The 27,818-nt window shown below is 38.8% G+C and overlaps 1 protein-coding gene and 1 long non-coding RNA gene across 14 annotated transcripts in view; one reads left to right on the top strand and one right to left on the bottom strand.

Moving 5' to 3' along the window:
• LOC107997084 (uncharacterized) overlaps positions 1-27,818 on the bottom strand; it is a 46,170-nt gene that overhangs the window by 8,124 nt on the left and 10,228 nt on the right. For all 13 annotated transcript variants that reach the window (XM_062073416.1, XM_062073421.1, XM_062073420.1 and 10 more), the window contains exons 2-5: positions 5,602-5,683; positions 5,193-5,462; positions 949-1,215; positions 226-564 (exon numbers count right to left, since the gene is read on the bottom strand). In XM_062073416.1, the coding sequence (XP_061929400.1) occupies positions 226-564; positions 949-1,215; positions 5,193-5,462; positions 5,602-5,683 (958 nt within the window). The remainder of the gene's footprint in view (positions 1-225; positions 565-948; positions 1,216-5,192; positions 5,463-5,601; positions 5,684-27,818) is intronic.
• Positions 13,981-27,818, top strand: part of LOC107997085 (uncharacterized) — a 62,550-nt gene continuing 48,712 nt past the window's right edge. The window contains exon 1 of the long non-coding RNA XR_003697528.2: positions 13,981-14,467. This is a non-coding gene — a long non-coding RNA (uncharacterized LOC107997085). The remainder of the gene's footprint in view (positions 14,468-27,818) is intronic.

The raw sequence follows: 27,818 nt of genomic DNA, 5'->3' as shown, positions 1-27,818 counted from the left end.
TTTTCATTTATTTTACGTAAATAGCTAATATTAGAAATCAATTCTATTCAAAAAAGGGAAAGTCATTTTAATATGACTCATTTTCTAAAATAATACTTCTTATATATCTCTAACAATTGTTATAGAAATTTTCTTTTCTCCCTTTCTTCTCTTTATTTTCTTTATTCTAATATTTGTTTTTCAAAAGATATTTCAAAAGGAGAAATTTAAATAATCCGTCCTCACTTTCACAATAATTCTCGAAATATGTTCCAACTCTCTCTCCATTATCGATCAATGGTCGTTCTGCGTTGAGGTAAGTTGAAGGACCATCGGGAAGAGTCCAATGATCAAGATGGAACAGCTGGCAATTATACGCTGATCCTTGAGGAGCGCCACGATACAGGAAAGATCTGCAGAGGAACTCGTTCTCGATGTCGCAAGCAAGTCTACACGCGGATTCGCTTTGAACTTGCAACTCTTTGTCCGTGTAATAGTGCAATCCCGCGTATTGAGCAACTTTATCGTCGGCCACTCCGATTCGCGGCATCTGGAAGATCCTCTGAGATTTGCACGCCTCTTTTCCTGAAAATTTCCATTTCTTGAGTAAACTTTCATGCTTATTCATACACATTCCTCCGTTCAAAGTCTTAGGATACTTCATACGAGCATTTCTCGATCTTTTTGCAAATAATTTCGGTAATATCGCGCATTATATTTGTTTATAATATCATCGAAAATCACGTGATTTCCGCCAAAACCATATAAATGAACAAAATTATGCTACTATATATAATTAAAAATTTAATTGGACGCGGTATCAATTCATGTATCAACAATTTCTTCAAAAATTACAAATACAATTTACACGAAATATTCTCAGATAGAAATAATAATAATTATCCCAAGACCTCTCGGGAAGAAGAGTATCTTTACTACCCCCAATATATACATTCGTGTCCATTTTACCTTTCAAACACAGATTTTCGAAATAATCGACACCCTGGGCATCCACGAATTGCACGTATTGCCCGGTCGTTCTTCGATCGGAATCGCTCAAGTGACATTGCAAAGTTACGTAATTATATTCGACGGAACGACAGGTGAAACGGTGCTCGTTCAAACAAGCCGCGAGACAAGCCTCCTTGGTCGAGGTGTAGATCAAGGCGTTGTCCAGTCCACGGATCATTTTGTTCGGGACGCGTTCGAAGGACCATGGCCGCAAGCAGACATTTTCTGAAAAATGATTTTTTTCACCCGATTAGTGAGATGATGATCGGAAGAAGAAGAAGAAGAAGAAGAAAGATAACTCGTCTCGAAAACGAGTCTCGTATGATTTTACGATGCGTGAAATGTTTTTGTTTATAGAGAGGAAGAACACGTGGGTGTATGTACGCCTGACCGCGGTCGCGACGTTTGCACACCTGACGAAGCACATGCAGACAGCAGGGAGTATTTTCTTACGTAACGCTCAAATATGCCACATGAGCCTCATATACCGACACCTGTAGCCACGCGAGAGGGAGAAAGAGAGAATTAAATACAGCATCGGAACGCTAGTTACTTCTAATTTCGTATCCCTAACCGACACTTTTAGATCTGAATCTTTTCGATCCTCTCTGCTATGTTTCATATGTTTATGCGTTATTTTTATTTGCCTGACTAAACAAGCCAGATAGAGACACCGCTTTTCCTTGGATCGGCAATTATCGTAGAGAAACATGTTTTATGATTCTCTGAAAATTTTTGTTTCCATTCTTTCGAATTGAATTTATCGAAAATATTTCACGCTTTTTAATTTCTTTTTTAAAAGTATCATTTTATTATTATTATTATATTCGTTTCAGATTATACATTTCCAACTCATCACTATAAATCATCAATACAGAAAAAGGGAAAAGTAAAACAGAAATCTATCTAAAATCCTCTGTAATGGGAAATAATTTAGGTATCGTCTTGAAAAGGTCAAGGTCATCTCAAAGTTATTCCCAAACAACGCTCCTCTTCCGCTCCTCGTATTTCCAACCGTAAACGTGAGAAAAAAAAAATATAAAACTCGATATAGGAAATGTGTGACGGCCGCGAGACAAGCACGAGCTTCGTCGTGACGATGATGATGATGCCGAAATCACGGGTCGGGACTTGTGACTTGGCACATCCGAGGAACGAGAATACGTTTCGAGGCGGATATCGCGCCAAACACCGTTCCAATTACTTTTGTTCCGCCCTCGAAACCGGCGCTAATGTCGATAATATCGTGCCAACGAACCGACGCGTGATGACTCCTGATGATTCACCTGCGAATTCGAATAATCCATTTTCTTCAAGTTTTAATCCTTTTCCCTTTTTCTTCTCTTTTCAGGAAAGAATTAGTCAGTTAGTTGATTTAGTAGTTTTTTGAAATGTTTATGGAGCGCGTTTTTTTACTGTTAATCTATCGTGACATTAAAAGCTTATAATTAGCTAGATAAAAGAATAAGAGTTAATTCGATAATTATTCGTAATTAACGATATTGCATACAGGATATTTTCTGTTTATATGTTTTAGAATTTAGATACGTTATCTACGAATATATGTTAGATACACGGTACTATTAATTTGATGAAAATAACACTTGTTTATCGGTTTGAAAAAAAAAAAAAGGTGAAGAGAAACGTGGAATTAATTTGAAAGTCGCTCTACTCTGTTATTAGGAAATTAAAAAAAAAAATATAAGATATCACCACCAATATGATATAACGTTATCAATATATTAACATACAAAAAAAAAATAGGAACTAGAAGATAAGAAAAGAAAAAAAAGAGATCACGATTTGTTTCCATGGCAACTATTGCCAGCGCGAGAACGGAAATCTTCTGCAATTTTAGATTCTATTTTTATCACTCTTTAATAAAAAAACTCCCGCGAAAAGATATTAAACGCACGAAATGAAATTCCAACCGAATACCGCAGTTGGAATTTTTTAAAAATACGCTCTCAACCGTCTCTCTCAACTCTCTTAACTCTATTTTCGTGCATCCCGAATCGCTCTCCTCCGAGGAGAGATTTCGCGATTTCTCTATTCCCCTGGAAATATTTTGGAACGCACGATGAACCGGCGTTGAACTCTGTTATCCGTGACTCACGCGAATCCTTCAAGATTAATCGTTGCGGCGGGATGTTTTATTTTCCCAAATTAAAAACGGTTGCGTAAAATTTCGCACGAGCCAAATGATGACGCGCGAGTTTACCCATCGACCGCGCCTGTGCAAATTCTTAACGTGTCGAGGCCTCGATGACTGTGGGGTCTGTTTCGTCTGTTCCCGGTTATTTTAAGAGAGGAAGGATTTCGAACGGAAGTGCCAGCTGAAAAACGCGTCGTTCCGTTGCTAATAAACGGGGATTTTGAGGGATCCAAGGATCCGTTTTTCACACTTTTCAAACACGTGTTTCTAGTAACGTAAGCTGAAAAGATAAAAATGTTTTTCTTTTTTTTGACAACGATTTCAATCTCGAGTCAATCGCATCAAAATATTTCGCCAATTCGAAAATTACTATCCTTCTTCGAATATTAAAGCGATAATTTTTAAACGTTTCTTCAAAAGCACGAACGAGCGAATTTCCAATCTCGAAGTCCTCTCAAGTGGTTCACCCGTTCAAAGAAGCATCGAAGCACGATACCATTTGATAATATAACACGTTCAACGAAAGATAAACGAGTAAAACTTAAATAAAACTATCGTATTATCCCCGTTCCTTTATCTATCCAACATCGTAAATTAAAATACCGTGGCAAGGCTCGATCAATCGGCCGATAAGTATGGAAAGTAATCGCTGTTTTCGAGGAAACGGAGAACCTTTCTCGAAATTTTCCATTGTCCCTCGAGGCATAAGGCCTGTCGCCTCGAAAGTGTCCAGGTCCACTCGTCGTCGCAGAGTGTTTTACGACCGTGCCGAGATGGTTGGAAGGATCGAAGGTACCAGCAGGCTCGTTAAACCAATATTAGGAGTTTCTTAGACCCCCTTGGGATCTTTTCGACACCTTGGGCTGCAGGTACCTGTTTACAAGGGAGACCGTACTTAAAGCATCCTTCACACCACCCGAAAAGTACCAGTAGATCTCTCATTGTTTGCCATCATCCGGTTTTCCCCTTCTTTGGCAAATCGTTCTTGCACCGAGGATGTGCCTTTTGTGCATTGTGTATGCCTGGGGACTCGGCAGCTCCTCTTGAACTTGAACTCGGTTCAATGGCGCAGTTTGAACATTCTCTTTCTACGTTCTTTTTGTTTTTACCGATTTTGAATAAAGTTTCACTTTGAATTTTCAAATTGGAGATTACAATTCGAGGAGAAAGGTTAATACATTGCTTTCCTTAAATTTTGGAAATCATATTTTTAAGAAGAATATTTTTTCTCGCATGGGTTTGAGTTTTAAGTATACCGTTTTAAGACTCATTTAATATTTTTTTATGAATTTTCTTAACAAAGAAAATTTGTTTGGTTAAAAATCTTCGAAATTATAATTGTTCTTAACATTTGATACTTTTTGATTTTTAATATCAAAATTAATAAAAGATACAATTCCATTTTAACCAATAAATATCTAAATTTACTATATATAGCATTATACAAGTTTACATATCTGCTTAAAGATATGCAATTTCAAATTTTCATAATAATCTTTTTTAGATTCAAAATTAGATTCAAAATCGTTATATTTCCTTCCTATTTATCGAGTACTATCAGAGAACACACACATACACACAGAATTTAGAAAAAAATAACATTTTGCATTTCACTACAGTCTCCTCGAGCAACTATCCATTCAAGCCAACAACTACCGACTTCCAGGTTTATTTGCACATCTACCTGCCCCCAACCGACTTCGCCACCAGTCGTTTTAAACCCGGATTATCTCTTTCTCTCTCTCTCTCCTATTCCTTGGCCAATACTTATATTGCGGGATTTTTCCTCGGCCTCGTCCTCTCTTATATCCCCTTTGTTCCTTTACCGGCTACCTCTCGAAATGGGTTGCCGCTCGGGTGAAAGGGAAGAGCAGGCAAGGGGGTGTGGCGGGTATTACCATTCATTAACCGAGTCGTGCTGGTGGCTCGATTATGTCCAAGAGTTTAAAGCCTCCCAAGGTCGAATCTTTGCTTGCAGGTGTAAGCCACGACCGATCCCGCGCTACAAAGTTTCGAAGGTGAGTAGAAGCGGAGTTTGTTCCCTCACCTGATCTGATCTGAAGCTTCGTCATGTAGTACATGTTGGCGGCTCTTTGCGGCTGTGCCGCGGGATTCGTCGCCGCCGTCTCGTTCTGCAGCTGGCACAGGGTGTCCTGCATCGGCGCCAAAGGATTTACGACGAACGAGAACGCAGCCGCCTGACACTCGGCCTCCTCGCGGCACCAGCCCTGACACTCGTACAGGGACAGGTTCCTCACGCTGTAGTACGTCGTTCCGCGGTAATCGTAGTCTGTCAGCTTCTCGAACGCTGTCCTAGCTGGAAAGCGGTTCCATTTGAAGAGAAAAAAAGAGAGAAAAAAGAGATGGGAAAGAAACGGGGAAGAGTGTTTACAAACGCTTGCAGCGTCTCGCGCTCCAAGGTGTTTTCGATACGATGTAAGATCTTGTGTACTTACCCAGAGCGGCACGGGAGACGGTGACGAAAGCCAACAATGCGAAACCGGTGATCAAAGTCGTTCCTATCGCGGACGAGCCCATCTGGAACGGAAGCAATGGATAAAAGGGTTAAAAGGAAGGATTTTCTTTTATCTTTCGTCCAGTTTTTTTAAATATGTTTACGAGAGATTGTAAATATTAATTTATAAAGTAGATATTGTATTATAGATTTTCATTTTTTATAGATAGAAATATTATAAAATATTGTTATTGTATAATAAAGCGTTAATTGAAATAGATGTAGACGAATATAAAAGGTGAAGAAAGTCATAGAATCTTTTATGACGAATAAATCAAATTTTCGCGCTTTTAAGTTTCACACGCCTCTGTTAGTAAAACAGGAATCTAACCAAAGTTGGAATTTTCGTGTTTTACCTTTTGGGCGATTAATCCTGACTCATTCAAGAATAATTGTTTTTTAAAAATTTATCAACAGTGTATAAACATTTTTGGATATAGCATCGAGTATTTTTCATTTTGATTTATGAATATTTACAAAATTTCATTGCAATGAAATACGAAGCAATATCGATTAATCCACTAATAGTAATTTATGAAAAAGAAAATTGCTTATTAAAAAATAATCAGTCAGAACGAGACGCAGTACGAGGTAATTGCGTTACAAATCGACGAAACTAGTTCCCTATCAATCGTTCGAGCATTAATCCGTTATCGTGTCGCTTGTTTCGTCCCACGATCGAAACATCCTTTACACCCGCGAAACACGACGGTATAAATTAAAGGGACGGACGACGATCCCCGGACAACTCGTTTTACAACTCGGTGTACGTAAATCAATTCCTCCGTGGAATAAATCGTTCCAACTCGATAAACGCTCGCTTTCATAAAAGCGTTAAGAGATCCACAAGCTCTCGTCGAGGAAGTCGTTCGAGATTACCGGCGCGGTCGAGTAATTCGCCCGTGCAACCTGGAAGCACGCAAGTCACCGGCTTCCCGTCCACCTTTTGCTCGTGTTTCACCAACCGGCTACTTCCTGGATTTCTTCTTTCCCCCGCTTTTTGCTCCCTTTCTCTCTCTCTTCTCTTCTCCATCCACCCAGCTTCTTTCCACGTCTCGCCGCGGTATCATCTCTCTCTCTCCCATCCAACATAGGCCCCTTTCCCTATCCCTCGTTTTTACCCGTGAGCCGATTGAGCGATCCAAGCGATACTTACGGCGGACTGCCGTGTAAGGCTCGCTATTTCGTTCTCCAACTTCTTCTTCCCCCATCGGAATGATCCTCGAGATCTGGTCATTATTTCGAATTCACTTTTTTTATTCTTCCAAAAATCGATCGTCTTCCTCCTTCGAGCTAGAACGAGACTTCTGATCCGGGTAGGTAGCCGTTCGGTTCGTTCACCTGTGGTTTAGGTTATCTCACGGTTATCTTTGATTGCACGCGTTCCTTATTCACGTTGTGTCATCGCGGCTAAAATCCAAATCCATTACGCGCCTCGAGACTTGCATGCCTTCGGGGTAATCGCAAGTAAATGGCGGAGAGAGAGAGATAGAGAGATTGGCCGAGCTGAAATGGACGTAACGCGATAACGGCGAGTTAGAGACCCCCCGAAGGATGCGGTTTCTACTAGGCTTCCAGGTTCGAGGTCACCGAGACTGGAATAGCCGAGAGGACCGTGTTACGGAGGAGGAGAGCTTTGTCGTGGCTTGCACCGGGGGTCAAAGGTTCAACCCGGACCCTCACCTCTCTTGTTTCTTTCTCGTCCCTTTCTCCAGCCTCGACGAGCTTCGAAGCCATCGATTCGAATCTCTCCGTCGTATTTTATCCACGTTTATGACGACGCTTTCTGGATGAACGTGATGCGTTAATTATACATAAAATAGTTGTTGATCAATAAATTCAAGTCTTTTTAAAAAAAAAATTCATTTCGAATTTATAAATATCTCCCCTGGCTTACGAATCGAGAACGTCGCTCATTAACTCACCAACCACCGCGTATCTATCCGTCTACTATCCAATCAGCCGAACATCGAGTACAAGCAATATAACTTCACTCGTAGAGAACTCGACTTCGCGCTCGAACGTGTATTTCGCGATAAATTCGCGCGCACGCATCCGCTTAGCAGGTAAGGATGCGAGTGTGCGTTTCACTCGGACGGGTTGATGCACTGTTACGAAGATTAATGTTCGCCCCTCTCTCTCTCTCTCTCTGCGGTCGCCGCGAAAGAAAAAGGGGAGAAGAAGCGCGGAGATTTCTTCCGGCGGTTGGTTACCTGAGAACACCTTTTCTAGGAAACTTGGGTGGTAGTTACGTATCGGACGCGCTACTTTATCGACACAGTATTTCTTTTTTAAGGGGATTGGGCACGTAGGTAACACGTGACACGTTTTCGTCGGCAAACGATAGGGATATTTCCACCATGTATACGGTCACGTTCCGTACAGCTTGCATTCGTGGCAATTTCTTTTCCTTTTCGAATTTATTTTTTTTTTCGTACAATTAAGAGTGGAGTTAAATCGATTATATATACTTTTGTTCTTAAGATTGTTTACAACGGACAAGCTTGCTTTTGGAGATTAATATATTAATTTTGCGACGTCTAATTATTTTCATAATTTAACTTTAGTCAATTGTACGTACAAGATTATGTATAGATAAATTTTATCGGCTGGTCACGATCATTAACGTTAATTTTACTACGATTACTTGCAGTCTAATTCGCTCTCAAATATATGAAACTGGAATTATTTTAGCCCGACCTTCATCCGCTTCGAAATACGAAAGAGAGGAATTGGAAGAACGTTTGAAAGCGGACGTACAAAGTTCTCGTTGCGCATTGTCCTAACTCGTTCCACCCGCGAGGAAAAGAATCGTTTCGCGTGCGCGCACGGATCCCCTTGTTGATCTTTTACGTCACAACCGGTCCCTCCACGATACAGAAACCTGGCAGACGAGTTCTCGAGAGATGTTGTGCACGGCTCTGCCTTCTATAAAGTCTGGCTTCCGGTATTCCATTCCGCGAAACACGTCGTCGCTTCCGGACCCCTCGTTCTCACCCCTCTCCTCCGGTTTTTTTTAAGAAAAAGGATATCGTTTTTTAATAAACATCTCTCGAGGCGAGTTTCCGCTGTCGCAGTCGTGGGTACGTTTCCACGATGGGGAATCAACCGCCAAGCGGTTTTTTTTGGGGGGAGAGAAGAGGAACGAGATTTAATTAAAATAAAAATTGATCAATTAATTTTTCGTTGCGATATACGAGTATATATGAATTCAAAACGTTTAAAAACTCTTGTATTCGTGTAGAGTGAATTTGGTGGATTAGTATTTTTTTTATTGTACGAGTAATTTTTATTTTCATTAAATTATTTGGGTTTGTAAGTTGCAGGGTAGTAAATAGATAACGTAAAAACTTTTATAAACGATAGGAGCGGCACTCCAGTAAATTGTGAAAAGATTTTTTCCAGTATAATAACAATATCTAATTATTCATACACGGTGCTCATCTTTAATAGAATCTTTGTTACACGAATAATAAAATAATATTTCCTATTAGTAGGATGAAATTTATTAAACTTAGCCAGCGATAATAAACGTATTCATTTTGTAATAATTTATAGCTTTAGAAATTTAAACGATTTTGAAATTAAGAAAACAGACTAAAGCTGCAGAAATAACAAATAACAAATTTCTTTATAAAAATTTCCTCTCATAAAGACACTTTTCTCCACAAAACCCGCCCCAACAATTTCAAGCCTAAAAAAGATCACAAACGAATCCAGATATAAAAGGAGATCTCGAAAGGACGTTGCATATAGGAATAACTCTCTCCAATTGTTCCTCCCGTAATTGATACGGACTCAACCCGACCCATTTAATTATCCCGTTTATGAAAGGAAGAGGATTATCTTCGCCCCTTATCCAACCCTATCCCACACAGCCTCGAAATCATCGTTCGTGAATCATGCTCCTCCCGCAGCAGACGAGGAGAGCGGCACGAAATTTCCATTTGTCTTGGCTCGTGACTCGGCGGCGGGCACAATGATCTCGTGAACAAATGCACTGGGGGCGGAGGCGTTCCTCCGCATCGTTGGGTCGTCGACTAGATCGCCGATCTACCTTCCCCCCACCCCCTTATTAACTCGTTCAACTCGGCAAGGAATTAGTTTTAGAGATCTCGAATGGGTCCTCTCCCTCCTTGTCCCTCTTTCGAGGCTCGATCGGAATCGTCGATACTGGAACAACGGGTCGTCTCGGTATGGGGGCAAGTAACAATGGGAAGAGAATTAAGGTATATAAAATATTTGATCGCTCGATTAATTTATTGGAATGAGTTAATTCGTCGATTGAATAAGTTGTTCCTTTTTTTTTTTGGGTTGGAAATAATTTTCCTTTTCTCTTAGAATGGGTTATGAACGAAAGTAATTAGTGGTCGATTAGATTTTCAAGCTTTTCGACAATGCGTTAATTTTTTATTTTATCTGGAATGTATTCTAGGAAAGGAATTTTTTCGGATGAAATACGATTCACACGATCCTATCACTAGCATTTCCTCTCTAGGGACCCTGAAAAACACCACGAGCGAGGGCAATTAAATGTTACCTACCGTTCGTTAAATGAAACGAACGGTGCACGGTGATTATGTTGCATGCATAAGTGACGCGGATCTCCAGCGACGCGTCTTCTTTCCTCGGTTATTTTTGAAGCCCCGACGAGGATGATGAACGGTAATGAGCAATGTAATTGCGTCTATGGCCACGATTTTTCTATGTTTGGAATGTTGCACTCTGCATCATCGTGCTTTGAACACGATTTTAATAATATTTCCTATCCTCCAGCTCTATTATAAACCAATTACTCTTGCAAATGGTTCCAATTAAGTAAGTGGATAGGTTGCATATATTTAAATTTAAATGTAGTATAAATATTCGCTTCTTATTATTAATGAAGATATATAGACTGTTAATATACTCGTGGAATACCTTTGGAATGTTTTCATATATGTGGAAAAGTTGAGTCGTCCTATCCAAAAAAATTTCTTTTTTTTTTCCATATAGATGAATCTCTTTCAAATTTTTTTTATTAATTCGAAATTATTCTGTAAAATTTCACTTACTTCGATAAATTGTTGACGAAAACGTCTATCATATGCATATTAATTTCAATTTTACGTTTAATTGATTTAATTGCAATAATCTTTTCTTTAAACATGTAAAAATTTATATGATTATTTTCCATTTAATTTTTTGATTCGAATCATTCGTAAATAATATTCGAATTTTTATTTATTTATAAAAGGTATCAAAAGATATCAAAGAATTTATCATAGAAACGTAGAAGTGAATCGAATTAGGATAATCGATTTTAAATACAATAAAGAGTATGATTAGAAAGATTGAAGAATCTCAGATAAAAAATTCAAGTTTAAAAGTATTGTTTCTAAAATATTTATGTACAAAAAATTTGAATCTCACGTAAATGTGAATATAATTGTTTATAGAGCATACATTTAATTAAATACTTCGTATCTAATTATCTATTTGTAAAGTATCCATTTACTCGCCTTATCAATTAATTCCTCGTAATCACTTTTATCTGAACTTCTGAACGTTCCATCCATCAATATCCATTTATATCCGCAAAATATTATACCACATTATATTTCAATGCTTTCGAGATTGTAATGTTTTTTTTATAATGGTAAAATAATTTTTAATTGGTATCCGTTCCTAACGACTCAAACGAGCAGCTTAACGAGCTCAACGTGCAATTCTCTTCTTGAAAAATCTTTTAAGATGTTCATAACGGACGGATACCAGATAATCAACTCAAAGTTACAGATTTTATAGATTCCAAATCCTTTTGCAGGTCATATTTGTTCTTTCTTTTCAAATTAAACCCATTATTTTGCAAATTAAAGTTATCTTGTTAATTTTTCAAAAATAAAATAAATTACAATATCATTTTGTCATGATTTTATCGATTAGACAAAGCACACTTTATTATTTCTAGTATCATATTCTTCTTTAATAATGAAGAAGATTAAAAATTAAATCCTATATGAAAAATATTTTGACTGGTCCTGGATATTATTAATCATTTCTGTTGTTATTATTATTTTGCACAAATTATTATACGAGTATGTATTATACGATATAAATTACCGTGATTAGAAAAATCATTATAAATTAATCCACGTTTTCTATTAAATAACTATTATCATGTTACATGCATATAATGAAATTAAAAATTTCGAAAGGCTAAATTTATATCGAATTTTATTTTTATGAGGATGAATTGTGCAAAAACTATAATTAGTTCGAACTACTAGTCTAACCGTGTACAAGGATAAAGACGATCGGGACATTGCAAGGATAGTTCCATCACGAAGACATGGGTACATGGATGAGTCGCGTTGAGTCGTTTTAATTAAATCGGCCGATCCTGGTAAATTGTTAATCATTAGGCAAGATAAGGACGCGGATCACCGGTATTTATTAGAATTGGGTATTTCTCGGCGGCGGTTAATTACAAAGTTACGATCGAGAGCCCCTTGGCCGGGATTATGCCGAGCACTCGCGGCTATTCGTGTGCGCAATTACGCGATGGGATCTTTCGGTTCCGTGAAGAATCAATTACACGAGGTGCAAGCATTCTCCTCGGCACCGAAAATGAACAGCTGTGGAAATCATTCCACGATCGTGAACCGGATGTATTTTTACTTCGTCTATTAACCGTTTAAGTGTGACGAATAGATAGAATCGCTTCTGTGAACACAGAAACGTTCGTTTGTTTGTAAAAATGACATAACTCAAGAATCACGACTTTAGAGTTTGAATATTTGAAATTTTCACAAGAATTAAAGGAAATATCGTGTTCTAAAATAACAATTTACTCGGAAAATTATAAAATTACATTAATAATAGTACAGATAAATATCGTTCTTTTTATATTAATCTTTTAAAATTATATTGTATATGCGATTAAAATCATTTCAAAGCAGAAATGAAAACTGTTTTATACATGCAGTACAAAAACTCATAAATTATTTTATTTGATGTATAGTACGAGTAATTTGATATTTTGTCTTTAAAAGTTTTATTAATAAACCGTTTATTTCGAAAAATAAAACCTTAGAGATATCAATATATCGAGAAATATCAATTAGAATTCTATTCTATTGTATTCATTTCTACAGTAAAATTTTATAAAAAAAAATCTGTACCTGATTCTCAAGAAAAATCATGCAGAAGAAGACTGGAACATTATTTAACCCAAGATGATTTGATACCGTATAAAATAGAAGTACACGTTGTTTCACGAGGTCTTTGACTCGAAATTGCTCTCGAGCATTCTGTTTCCCATCCTATCTAATCATAGCCGCACGATCAAAAGTGTGTCGATCGACGGTAATCCATCGACCATTATCGACAATTCATACAGATAGTAACGGTACAGAGACGTGGTTCGAGAAAATTGCTCGAATACGAGACCATTTTCCAAGATTTTCGTGTCATCCATCGTTCTTTCATCGCTGGATATTCTCGTTCACACGAACTACTTCGGAATCACATTACAATCACGAAACAATTGTTACTTGCAAACAGTTACAAAATTAATACGAAAATGCACGATGATTTTCACAAAGATCACTTGAATCAATTCAATTGAAGTTAGTTTCGATACGTCACAGTATCGCAATATTCGTAGACACTATTGCTCACCAAATTGTCTCTTTTGGAGGTTAAGAACAATATGAATATAGCAGCGATAGGTTGATTCGCCAATAGAATTCCGACTATATGTATATCGATAATTTAATAAATCGATAATATTGTTAACGAATAAAAATAACTAGAATTCCAATATTTTTTTAATTTTCAAAGTTATCAGAGATATTAAATCTTTAGATTAACGATATTTCATCAAGTTTTCGATATATTTAAAATATTATTGAAATATCGATAATGCGAGAAATAAGCAGTTGATCGAAGTAAATTTTAATATTTTATTTTAATAATTTTTCAATAGTATATATTTATTTTTATTATAACTTATTATCGATAATATTTTTATATATTTTAATAATAATTGAATTAATAATAATTATTGAATAAAAAAAATAATTATTTTTATCTTTGATATTTTAACGATATTATCGATATATGTAAAACTATCGATAGGATACCAACATGTCGATAGTCTCAATTCTACAATGGCCGGTAGAACGCGTAATAAAAACGTAACGACGATGTTTTCTCTTCGAAATTTATTTTATCGTTAAAATTGTGCTGTGATTTTTGTCGTCGATTCCAAGTAATCGCTAAAAAATAGTGCGTGAGTAATAATAATCGATAATATATCTAATAAAAGACGAATAACAATGTTTCGTCGAATTCATTTTGGCGCGAAACTCGTGCTGCGTAGTTTTTCATCGATTTCAAGTGATTGATACCAAAAATAGTGCGTGATTGATACCAAATTGATATTATTGAGTCTAATCATACAAAAACTGTAAAATAATCACAAATATGTGATACCTTCGAGTATAATTCGAGCAATTTCCAACAGTGGCCGGTTACAAGGCAAAGAAGCCAACGCGAGATAAAATCCGATCCGTACGAAGAGATAATCCTTCGAAGCGTATGATCGCGATCGTACATCCTGGACAGGCAGCAGGAAGGTCCTGCACAGCTACCGGAACATGCAGATTTATGCTCCTTGGAACGTCACCGCTTCTTAGATTAATGGCCGTCCACGCTTTTTCCGCGTAGCCTTTCACCGTTGTCTGCTTCGCAATGTAACATCCTCTTTGCTAACGAATCCTTCGAACATCTATTCGACTCTTTTCATCTGCGCGTGATTTCAGGTATGTACGATCTTGCATGTTTATATGAATTTATTGGAGAATAAGCAGATTCATAAAGGTGATAATAGAAGCATTAATGCTTTCCATTCAGACAATAGAAAATATATATTCATATATTCAATAGAATTGTATGGCATATTCGATTCTAACCTCTTTTGCGGTTATGTCATGTACGACGTGGCTTGCGCAATTTTTATGCATTATACATCTTTTATGCATCATATGAGATAATTTTTTATATAATGTATAATTTAGAAAATTACCTTAGAATTCAGATATTACAAATTAAAAGACATTCGTAAAGATGTAACTAAAGAATAATTGAATCGTGATAATCGACGATTGTTCAAATAATAGGATCTTCAAATTTCACATTAATCAATTATTGCTAAAATTTCATTCATATAAATTATAATTTCATTTATATATCCGTAATTTATTCGTACAAGATAAATAACGAGCTTATCTGGATTTCAATTAAATTAATTACTACTAATATTTCATTCATATAACGGTTACATTTATCATAATTTATTCGTAAAACGTAGGGAATGTATTACACTTACGAATACTGATATGTTCACATGTTTGTTTGCTTTCTTCATTAATAAGTTCGATTCGTTTAAGATATCTTAAAACCTCGATGTAATTATAGGTCGCGGGTTTAGTAATCTCGTTCCTTGCTATCGTTCCGTGGAAACGGATGAAAGAAATGGAATATTCGTCGGGGGATTAAAGAGTGGAAGATTAAAAACCGCGATATTATCGTTTCCGGCGGCTAATTTTGCCCCACCTATCATTTCCGGCAGAGGCAATTGTTATTTGCATATTTTACTTGGCCGGCTGATCCAACGATAACGAGGATTAAAACCTTAATCGAGTCTTCGGTTTTTGCTTAAGGGTTATTTCTAACACACATTTGAAACGATATTATTTAAAATAAGATTTGAATTGAATTAAAGTTCTCCTTTATCTCTAAAAAAAATTCTATTCGAATTTACACATTTTATTTAAGAATAGGATTCTGTCGCGGAATAATTATTTCTCGTTAATTTCTTTTATTAAATTTGAAGTAAAAGCGACATGGATTACGAACTTTATTAAATTATTACCTACGTTAGATCTTCTTTCGTATACATTTCTCACAAATGTAAAAATCCACAGTCTGTGCATTATTTCAAACGAATATTTAATATTTCCAAATATCGGAAACAATCGAAAACAAATAATCTCTCATTTAAATTTGAAATGAAACTTACCCAGGTGCACAGCATCTCTCCGCTTAGTTCTCTCGAATCGATCACCTTCGAGGAAGGTTCGCATAAACCCACGCGAGTCTGGAGGAATAAATTCATTCTCGAGGAAGACGTGGGTGCGGGTCAAACGGTAAGGGGACGAGTTGCTCGTAAATTGTTACGACTCTGTGTATACTCTTTCGCGGCAACAGGACACTCGGCAGCCATTCCATCGGCCATTTCGCCGCGTATTCAATTCTGCTTCTAACGACTCGAACTATTTCCATGACTAGTTCCATTCGTGGATCGTAAAGACGTTCAAAGCAAGTATTACCAGCCGTGACAGGTCGCGTGTATACCGAGAAACAATCGAAAAGGGATGCGGTATGGAATCCCGATTATCGATAAGTACCGATAATTTGATGTATCGATATATATAAAATTTTTCTTCCTATTCAAACAACATTTTACCGATATAACTTCTAAATCGTATCATGTATTCTTCTTCGAAATTTATAAATTAATTGAATTGTCAAGCGAAAGCTCAATACAACGTTTTCCCTTGACAATATATTAAAGAGAGAGAAAAAAATATTCTTCCTATAAATATTTACCATTTTATCCCTTAACTCTCAACGATGTACCGCTATCTACACATCGAAAACTATCAATAAGATATCGATAAAGTATCCGCAACTCTTGACTCCGCCACTCGCGGAAGGTTATCGCGGGCTTGATCCTCGCAACGGTGAACTTGCACAATCTGATTTACGAGTGCATCTTCCGCGAGTGGTGAACGGTAGCTCGGCGAGTAGATTCATAAATAATGAGAAGGGAGGGGAGGTGATGGCGGATAGCCGACCACCGATTTCCTTTCGTAGAATAAGAGATTCATAAACAATGAAGTGCACGTAAATCGGTTCCGAGTTCTCCCCCCCTCGGCGGAGGATCGAGCGGAGATCTCGAAGCGGCGGCGCCTCTTCCTCCACGAGAACCAGCGGAACGATGATCATGCGTCATTTTTCAACCGTTTCGTCGATCGTATAAATCCTAACTCCCCGTGGAATCTGGGTTCCGTGTTCCGTGAGAAAGACGATTCTCGAGGAATCCGTGGCGGAGGAACGGATAGATATTCCAGTTCCGATAGGTTCCTCCTCGTAAACGAACTATCCAGGAATTAATGAAGCGAGTCTTCGGTATCGTTCTTGGAATATCTATAAGCGAGAAAGTGTTCGCATAATTCGCGTTGAAATAAGGCGTTGGGTTCGATTTTCGAAGGAATCGCGTTCGAAAATTGTCGAGTGGGGTCCATTTTGATCGGATACTTGAAAGTGGTTGCTCAAACGTTGTTGCAGCATATGTTAATTTTAAGATTCGTTTAAGAAGAATATCCATTGATTCATCAATTTCTTCCTCAATCTTCGTCCTCTCGATGAAATCCAACCTCGATCTCTTACGCCAGCCAGTTTTCGCCCGGTCATCGCGTGTCTCCATCAGAGGCCGCCTCCCTTCGCCTCCCATTGTCGCGACACCCGACGAAAAAATGGCAAGGGTCGTTGATAAGGATCGATCCGGCCAAGGTACACAACCCGCTTCGAGACCGATCTCGATAAATCTTGAAAGTAATTAGCGGCTGCTGCATCGTGGCTGTCTTCATGGCCGTTTCGAGCGACGATATAGAAGGGGACGAATGTGAGTGGTCGAGCGCGGAGGAGGAGGAGGGAGTCGATGGACGAAGGGAACGAAGTAAGAAATATGATTACACCTTCTTCTTGCGCCGGCTAGAGATGCGAGAGGGCAACGACCCGTTGGAGGAGAGAAGCCCTTCTTCGGCCTCCCTTCTTTTGCGCGCTCTATCGTGCCACGGGAATAATAATCCAAGGGGGCAGCGCGACCACGACCTCTTCGTCTTCTTCTTCTTCTTCTTCTTCTTCGATCCACGCCTTGAAATTCGCTCCAGGATTAACTCTATCTCTCTCTCTTTCAATTGTCGTCCGGGTTAATTATGATTTTGAGGATTTTTTTGAATTGGGTTTCTTGTATTCGTTCCTTTTTTTTTTAATTAGGAATCACGGGTGTGTGGCTGTTGGGAAGAGAGCTTTTTTGAGAATAGATTGAGAAGCACTGGGACAGAGGGAGGATTAACGAGAAAACTGTTTAATCGGAAGGAGGAACGTGTTCTAGACAGGAACGGGCATTGAAATGGTGTATGCCAATCGAACGGGCAGGTTATCCATGGATGAGAACTCTATTTCAGCTTGTCAGCTCCTTTTCACGCTCGTTCACGTCAACGTGAACGTAACGTAATCCGCGGAGACGCGCCTCGGCCTTCAGGCTTTTCGTTTTTCATGCAAATTTAATCATCGTTGCAAAAGCACTCGGGCCAGGTCGGAAGCGTCTCGGCGAAATAATATTTCAATCGCGCGAAGAACTCTCTTCTTTCGGTCGAGAGGAATCTTTCTCTTCTTTAAATTTAAATTTATCTATTTTGACTTCTCTGGAGAATATCAAATCGATAAGAACAAAAGAACGAGCTAACAAAAGTAGAAACTCATATTTTTTTCAAAGAGGTAAATTTGACAATAATGGATGAAAGAGTGTCTCGAGGAGACATTATTTTTCGTTCGAAAAAGCGCTGCAAATTGGTAGGTGTCGAACAAGTTCGCGAAACACTCGACTAGGTATTCGTTCCATCGGATTACAGTGTTCGGAGAACGAATGGGGAACGTTGTTCACGCGTTAAATAATAGCCGCTTCCACAAAATACCCTTATCGACACAGCGAATCGAAGTGGCGCGTCGCGTGACTTTACCATCCGAGTTCGATTGGAATCCCGGGGAATACCGGGAATCCGTTGAATTTCCAATGAACAAATCGCGCCAACGATTGGTTGGTCACGGATGGAAGTGTTTAAGCGTCTTAAAATAATAGGGTTCGTTTCACATTCCTGAGTAGAGATAGAGCAAGAGTAAGTAGAATTATTTATATATATATATTCGACCGATTAAACGAGAAGGATTTTTTCCCGTTTTTATCCTAAATTGGATACTTATTGGCAACTTATTTAAGAGAGAAAATTTCTTTTCTTTCAAGGAAGAAAAAAAAAAAGTTATCGCCTGTTAACAAACGATTAGCTCGCTCCTTAACTCTTCTCATCAACATGTACATATTTTCTATTACTCATTAAGCAATATTTAATTTAAGAGTTTTGTTTAACTTCCTTTTCGAAATCTTATTTATTCATTATCCACTTTATTTTCAATTTGTGCAAAATTTGCTTACCATTGTTTTCCAACCCCCCCACTTGGAATAGACTTATGGAATATTTTCCACCTATACAAATACACCCTATATAAACACTCATAACATTTCTCATTCACGATTATACACACTTGCGCAACTTTACTTTACCCACCATTTACATATAAAAAATCTTCCACCTTCTCGCAGCGGTTGTTGATCATCGTCGACATCGGGGGGGAAAAAAGAAAAAGAGAAGAAGAAAAAAAAGCTCGATACTCCCGTGAAGATTCTAGCAACGATTTGTTGAACATTACTGTTTACTTTGTAACGAGTGGGGTACGATCTCCGTTAGACAGCGGGTCGGCCGTTGAGAATCGCGGAAGCTCGCGATAACACAATGGCACGCGGTGTCACCGGACCGAGGAACTCGCACAAACGATGCTTCCGGGAAGGGGTTGCTTGCGCGTTTGAATCGCAAGCGATGATGAACCGGGTGGTCGTGTAACTCGTCGATCGAATCGTAAATTACACGAGTATTTAAATTCGGTTCCGACAAATCGATATTGCCAAGACGAAATGATACGCTCTGCGTTATCGACCGAGCGAGACCTCTCTCGAATAAACAAAACAGCTGTTAGGAGCGAGCGTAGGCGAAAATCACCTCGAGACACCGTGTAATCGATCCTCGCGAGCTACGAAGATTATTACAGGGACCACCTCGAAAACACGAGAGGGAAAGAGAGAGAAAGGAGACGAGATCTCGCGAAAAATCGAGAAGCAAACGAGCGAAGCTGGCTTATCAGATGGCGCGGGAAACGCCGGTTGCAAATTCAAGACACGGTGTTGGAGGAACGAGGTGCAGCTCGTGCACGAGATATTACGTAGCCACGATCGTGTAGAACCGCGACATTTTGTCTTCTTCTTCTTCTTCTTCTTCTTCTCCCCTTGCTCGATGCACGAGCGGCTCGCTTTCGTGTACCGCGATTTTTCAACCCGTCTCTCCAACCTCTCTCTCTCCTTCCTCCTCTTCCTCTTCTTGTTGCCGATCCATGCAAATGGAGTGGCGCGGATGGAGGGGCGGGCGAAAGAGGGCCGCCGCGCGGAGGCAGAAAGAAAAAGAGGATGGAAAAAGGGGGGATGTACCGCTCAAGGACACGATCTACCGCAACACCGCGCACCGTGGCAAGGATGGGCGAAAGAGGGGGCGGACAAGGAGGCGGAATGCGGCGAGGAACGCGAGAAGAAGAGGAGGACGGCGGTTACACGAAACCTCTTGTTCTTCCTCCCGTGGCTTTCTTTTCAATTCCCTATTCCGAGCCGAGAGATTCGAAACTAATGATTTCTCCGGATTGCGGGGGAGAGAGGATTGCAGCGCGGCGTCCTCGATGCTGGAAACCGGCCGCCACAGCCTTTCTTTCCTTCCTCGTCCTTCGCTGCGTGGGTGGAATGATTTAACGAAACGGAGGGAGGGTTATGGAGGGGAGGACACTTGGAGAAATTTCCGTCTCAATTTGCCGGCCATCGTTACTCGTGACTCGTATTATTATTATTATTTTCAAGTGTTATTTTTGTTCCATGTTTCTTATTATGCAAGAGCAATTTCGAAATTTAATCGAGTTTCAAACAACTTAAATATCGATAAATTTGTAAGAGTGAAGGAAGAAATAGTTATAATTGAATTTCGTTCTACTTTTTTCTTTCGTTATAAAAGAATATTCGTTTCGTTGCGAAATTTATCATTTGTCCAACAGAATGATTCAAAACGTGAAGAACGACGTACCCTAACGTTGTGTCTATCGTAATAATTTTCTTTAGCTGGTTGCTCGATGATTTGCGACCTCGAAACGTGAATTATTCGATACAAGGAAGTGCGGAACGGGCGAGTGATCAATTAGTCAAGCTCGAGGGATTTAGATGTATCGACGGTTGCAGAATCCAGTTCCCGTTCAGAGGATTTTCTTAACTTTCGCGCAATAATTTCGCCGCCTCGTTTATTAACTCGGATAATTACGCATTTATCCGAGAAATAATAACCGTCGAATCGATTATGAATCCTCTTCTCTCCTCCTTCTTTCCATTCTTATCTCTTCATCGATCATTTAGTCGTTGCCACTTCTTCTCTGAATCCTTACTGTTATATCGGCTCTTTTGGATTCAAAATCTCGACTCTATATCTTTATTCGATCCTCGTTCCATCATTTAAATTTGCCAGGAGAGGAACGAAAACGAGATTCACGCACGGCGGATTCGGTTTCCCCGGCTTTCAGGATCATCCTAGAAAACCGCACGTACTTGGAAGGAAAGTTCTAAAGGGGGAGTCTGTTTCACGGTCGTTGAAAAAGGGGGCCAGTATCATCGGATGGTGATACTTTCACCGCGCTTACGAGATAATCGTTTACGTAACGATCGAAAGCCGCAGAAATGTCGGCACGCGATTCCTCTCGATTTCTTAAACTCAAAGTGGAAAGAAACAATCGAGATTTACCGAGGCGATAAATTTTGAGTATCCAGGATTTTATAACAAATTGTTGGTAACAAATTACTCGAGTTCACGAAAGATACTCCTGCTGAATCAACACGCAATTTCTAATCCCTGAAAGATTTATTTTTCACAAACTCGATATCCTCGAGAGACAATGCTATTCCAATCTCCAATCAAATCGTGCAACGACTTCTCGAGACTTTTCGCTTCGAGAGATTCCAATAAAGAAGAGATAAAGGTTTCGACGGGGTAAGCATAAGTCAACGACTTTCCAACGAGTTCACCGCGGGATTGGTTTCCAATGTCAGGAAAAATCGCGTTCCCCGTACTACGTATTCATTACCACGTTGGGAAGGGAATCGAAACGAGAAAACGGTTTGTAATACCCGATATCAACCACGGAATTGCTGAGAGGAGCTGAGAGAATCAGCTGGCAAGACCGGCGTGACCGGCTTCGCGCAAGAAATAACTTTTAAATAAAGTTTTTTTGGCGGCTGATATTACGCCTCTCTTTTCCTTTTTCTTTCTTTCGTTTTTTCCTCGATTACTGCTACGACTGGTCTTCTTGGCTCTACTTCGATTCTTCTCCACTTTCTGCAGACGTATGTAGAATTTAATGGCGAGTGGTGGAATCGAAGGATCTTGCGATTCTTCTTCGTTTCCTTTTGCTAACGAAATATTTACCAATTTTTTCGTGTAATTTCGTATAACAACGACGAGAAGAAGTATTGTTGAAGTACAATTTTACAATTTATTCGTCGTGTTTCGTACACATTTAAACTCTCTATTCGATATTGGATATATATATACGTATATTTGGTAGAAGAAAAATTTTCTCAATGATTCTAAATCATACCTTAATGATCAATAATATCTCGTTATACCGATGGAACTTGGTCCGTATTACAGAGCTGTGCGGTATTGCGGTTTCTTGGAATTATATTAGCTGTATCTAGAAATGGGAATAAAATTGCGCCGGGCGCCACAATCTAAGATTAGAATCACTTCCATTACTATTCTCGTTGCTCGTTTCTCGTGTGATAAGTGCACGGTAACCGCGAGCGCTGCTGGATACCTTGTATCGTTCGTAGAATAACGTAGAACGCGCGAGCACAGTGGAAAAGTAATCGTGATTATTCGTATTCACGTGTAATAATAATACACATAATTAATTATTTAAATTCCATCGAATCAATTTGTTCTTCAACTCTTCCTTCTGTCTAGTTTTCTCTTCTCGAGAAAAGATATCTTCACAACTATTCATTTACTTTGTGAAAAAGGAAAGAATGATATTCAAAATCATAATTGAAAGCCGCTGAATTTTTTCTGCTCGACAATATCCGTAAAGTGTCGGGAAAGAGGGATTCCAAGTTTCAGAATCATCTCCATTATATCTCTCGTGCTCGCTGTTGTGCACGAGAGAACTGCAGAGCGGTTCGCTTGCACGGCTGCATGCCTTGTAATCAATTCGCAGGCGCGCTTCGTGCCTGATTCTCCACCATTCGCTCTTATATCCAGCCGTTTGTTCGTGCTCCAACTAAGCCGAATTAAAAGGCAACTAAACCTTTGCGATTCTTTCGTTAATCAAAGAACTCTTGATTGTCGCTTTGCATTATAGTCTGCATCCTTTGTTCTTCGAGATATAATTTATAGTACAGTTATTTATCGTTGTCATCTTTAAAAAATGCTCGATCGATAAAATCATTCGAAAATAACTTCTCATTCGTTTCCAACTCGAGTCTCTGTTAATAGACTTGAGAATTGAATCGTTGATGGAGTGGGTCGCGTCCAGTGACGTGTGTTGCGATCGACAAGAACAAGGAAAGTCTGTTTCGAGGAGTGGATCAGAAGGTTATCGATTCCATTATCGCGTTCGTGCGTCACGATCGACACGATGTTTACCGGTTTGCACGCGTCACTGTCACCTCTGTTTCCACGGTGATCCCGGTGTTTCTCTGACGCGCGAGCGGACGTGACGTACCTACTTTGTTGGAAGTTTGAATCCGTTAGAACGGTACACCGGCAAAACGTTTGCAAGATTTACACGCGTTTCCTCTTGCTTTACTCGCGGTGAGAATAAGTCGTTACGTTGTCCTTAACTGTTCGACAGTAGCGATGGCTTCGAACGGCAAGCGAGCAAATTTGAACTTTTTCTCCGTCGAAATATTTGTCAATTATTCTTTGATTCTCTTTAATCATTTCAAAATTACTTTCATCATAAAAGTGACCCCTTTATATACTCGTTAATGCTTGCACATACGCGGAGAAATGTGAGGATTTTCGAAAAATATCCGGATACTTAATATTACGATTAATATTCTCTCTTGCCAACGATACGTCTCGTCTTACGACCAATAATCCTTCCCATGAATTAAAAACTCCGCTTGGTGAAGAAAGAATCGAGGAACTAACGGTGCACGATTGTTCACCAGGCGGAAAGAAGATACGAGTTTTATGAGTCACCGAGGATCGGGTGTTCGCGAAACGAAATTAATCGATAGACATTGGTTGCGCAATTCCAAGATTTTTCGAATCGCCCGACCCCGTTTTTCATTGGAAACTTTTACCGTTACCCGCAACTCTATCTGTCCCCTCGAAACAAGATGAAAATACTCTCTTCCCCCTCGTTTTCTGTTTCCCTTTCTCTCTCTCTCTCTCTCTCTACTTCGATCGTTTCACGACTCGCTGGATCGTTATCATTAACTGTCGTTACGCAGATGGCCAACCGTTACTTTTAACGATAAGAAAAACGACTTTGAAACGAGTTTCGAAACTCGGGGAGGGGGAATTTTTTGAGCAAGGATAGAGCAAGCAGATTTTAGCGCGTTAAATTGCAAAAACGTGTTTAAATATTGGATATAATTATGCAGAGGATGTGATTATCGTCGTAGATTGTTAAATTTTACGACGAATCCCTCTCGTATCCAGTTCGCTCTGGTTGGGTCTGTTAATCATTCCTCCTTTTTTTAAATTTATAATAAATTTATATACGTGAATTTTCGATCACGAGTACGTACAAATCGACGGTATCATTAATACAGCGAATAATTTAATTATTTAAATAATACTACAAACGTTATTACAACCGCGAGAAACTTATAAAATAAAATAAAAATTATTACATGCATCTACGTAAAATACCTAACACGAGAGAGAAATCGTATTTGCATAAAAATTCGACGAGCGTCTAAAATATCATCAAGCCTCTCGTTTCGTTCCACGGAGAGGAAAAAAAAGAAAGAAAGAAAAAGAGAAGAAAACAAAAAAGGAGAGATTCAACCAGGCTATGGGTTAACCACATTAACAGCCTGGAGCTGTTTCGTATCGTTAGGGTAATGCTCCGTTTAACGACCCTCTCTCGAGCAGCGCCACGCGCATATTCAACAAACGAGAGGCGAGCATCTGATCGTTTTTAATGAAACGTACCTCCCTTGAAAATAATCGCGTAGTTAGGAGCTAATAGACTGCTCCATCTGGGTGATCGACGAGTGACGCGCGGGGGTAGACGAGCAATCTCGGTGTCAAGTTCGTCCCGACGCGGAGGAGGATCTCCCTCTTCCCATCTCGCCGTGGATATTATTGTTATTATAGTAATAACCGGTGGGATTTCAGGGATTCTCGTCACCGGCTTTTTCTTTTTTTTGCCGAAGCTTCTCGGAAGATAAGACATTTTTTGCTTAGAATTTGTTAATTGGATTGAAATTAAATTCGAAATGAAACGTGTGTATAAGATCATTCCATTGACACTCGTGTATTCGTTATTTTGAATTTTTATTTATTCAAGAGAGAAAGATAATGTTTAAACGATCTGACACCAAGAATATTTCTGATTAATTGGAAACTTTCTTCCATCTTTCTTCGGTCAGAGGAGCAATTAATGGCTCTTCCAGTTGGTGCTTTATAAAAGAAGGGAAGCAAGGCCTACTTTCGCCCCGAAATTGGCCTTGGACCTCGTTCAGGGTCAGTTGGAATCAGGGTCGAGCAAAAGTTGACCGAGCAACGGTTTTAATCGAGCTACCAAACTAGTCGTGCCGTTTTCATCGACTATATATATATATATCTCATCGACTGTTCGATTCCGACTCCGTTAAATATCGATTCCCAATATTTCGTCTTGAACGAAAGCGTCTCGAAATCGAATCGATTATTTCGTCGTATTTTATCGAAAAAAAAAAATACATTTCTTTCGAAGAAATTGTGATACAAAGTTAAAAGAAAAGTTTTACGATTGGAGGTATATATATTCTCGGTATAATAAAAAATCTCAAAGTCACGGTGTTGCGATGCATGGTTCATGGTCGATAAATTCGGTAAGAGAGCGTTAATTACGCATCGATATCTTGGAAAAAGTCGTCAATTATCTCTTTTTTCCCCTCTTTCGTTCGGTCGCAATTAACGTGACGCGTGGCGAATTTAAAGATTCGACACGAGATTAATATTTGTTGGTAGACAGAAATTTATTATTGAGAAAAGAAAGAGGGGGAGAGAGAGAGAGATGATTGAAATTTCTGGTCGGTTTTAACGGTATATACTATACTTTCTTCTCTTCGAGATTGCACTCGAGAATGCTAAAGAGCAAACGACCCAATTATCGTATTCCTTCCTCCAATTAACGAACAACCAATTAATTTTTCCAAAAAAAAAAAAAAAATTAAAGAACAAAACGCTCGAGATAATGCAATCACCATATTTATAAGATGAGACTCGAGTTTTTGTTTACTTTGTTGTATTAACCCTTGGAATTAATTTGTTTTCGAAATTATTATTATTATTCCTCGGAAATTTCTTCATTTTTTCATCGAGACGGTGTTAATAAAAGCTATATATATATAATAAAAGAAATTTGTTTCAAAAAAAAAAAATATAATCACCTGTCAACGAAATATATTGAAAAAGAAAATTTTCAAACTCGTATTACCGATGTATTAAATGGATCGTTCAATATCGAGGAAGAAAGATCCAATTCCGTTTAGAATCGTAATTAATTGGGCGAGATGCAACTTCGTATATACTTTGGCCCCATATCTCTATCTTTGAATCGATGTGGCCGCGAATTAATTTAAGAAGCACCCGGAGCGGAAGGGAGCCATTGAATATTAATGAACAGCAGGAACTTTTACGAACAGCGTTTCGATAGTCAAACATAAAATTATATCCGAGCCGAATCTGAACCTCTCTTAAAGATAGAACACGTTAGCCGGCCCCTGCTCTTCCCCTCCCCTCCCCTCAGATTCGATCCGAGCCGCTAAATTATACGTTGGCGAGGTCGGTGGATCACTTTTTTTTTTTTGCTCCTAATGAAAATATGGCCGATAAAAGTTCCTGGCCGTGATAAACAGCCTCCGGTCGATGGGTGGAGCTCGTAAAAAATCTCGAATGGAAAGGAACGGGGGGAGGGGATAAGGGTTCGAACTGAAATTCCTTTTATTAACGCGTTTTTCGAATCCACCGCTCGATTCGGAAAGAAGATGAAATCTGCGTGTACGTTTATTTTGCGGAGATTTATATTTGTTTGACTTTTTTACGGGAAAAGTTAGAGGATAATCGAACCGAACGAATAAAAAACGAATAAAAATAAGTTCACGATTTATATGTGTTATCGAGAGGGAATAGAGAAAGAAAAATTGAACAGCCTGTACACGAAATTATATAGGAGTGAGTGTACTTTGAGGACTATCCACTTGCGATTTATCTCGCAGGGACAAAACTCGAGAAATGTATTTAATAATCGTGGATCAAGATGACGTATCGTCCAACATTTATAACCTGGAAACCTGTTTCGAAAGTTATATCGCGCGAGCTACGATATAAAGTTGTAATCTTTATTCCCAACGTGAAAACAATAATTCCCGAATGATGATTGAATTTCAGAAAATTTCCTTATATCTATATCTACGTGTATGAGGGTTAAAAACAGTTAAAAAATATGGGTATATATATTTCAGCAAAAATATGTTGTAAAGAATTCGTCTATAATTAAATATAGTTCAATTTTCGCGAGAGAAGAATACGTTATTTTATACTATTATTCTCGCTACATTAAGACTTAACTTTGGTGGAAATCTAGTCACGTGACGTAATATGACACGAAACTGCCTAACATAACCTCAACAATAGGAATAGTACAATACTTTCCTGCACGAATTCACTAAGCATTAAATGTACTTACATTACTTACAATTAATATCTTGCAACAGTGCCCGCTCTTGTTAGATTTTTATCTCGAATCCGTTTAAAAACGCCACTAGCACGATCTCTGGCTTGTTTTTTTCCCCGCGTATTCGATTCCATCGGAACGTGGACGCACTTTTAAGAATCACCCTGTATATATAACGGTGCGAGCGGCTGTCGTTAAAGTCGCATTAAAGTCGACAAAGATTGTTCACCTTGT

The sequence above is a fragment of the Apis cerana genome, linkage group LG3 (genome assembly GCF_029169275.1).
Source record: "Apis cerana isolate GH-2021 linkage group LG3, AcerK_1.0, whole genome shotgun sequence".
NCBI classification, from domain to species: domain Eukaryota; kingdom Metazoa; phylum Arthropoda; class Insecta; order Hymenoptera; family Apidae; genus Apis; species Apis cerana.
This window is presented reverse-complemented; position numbering and strand designations above follow the sequence as displayed.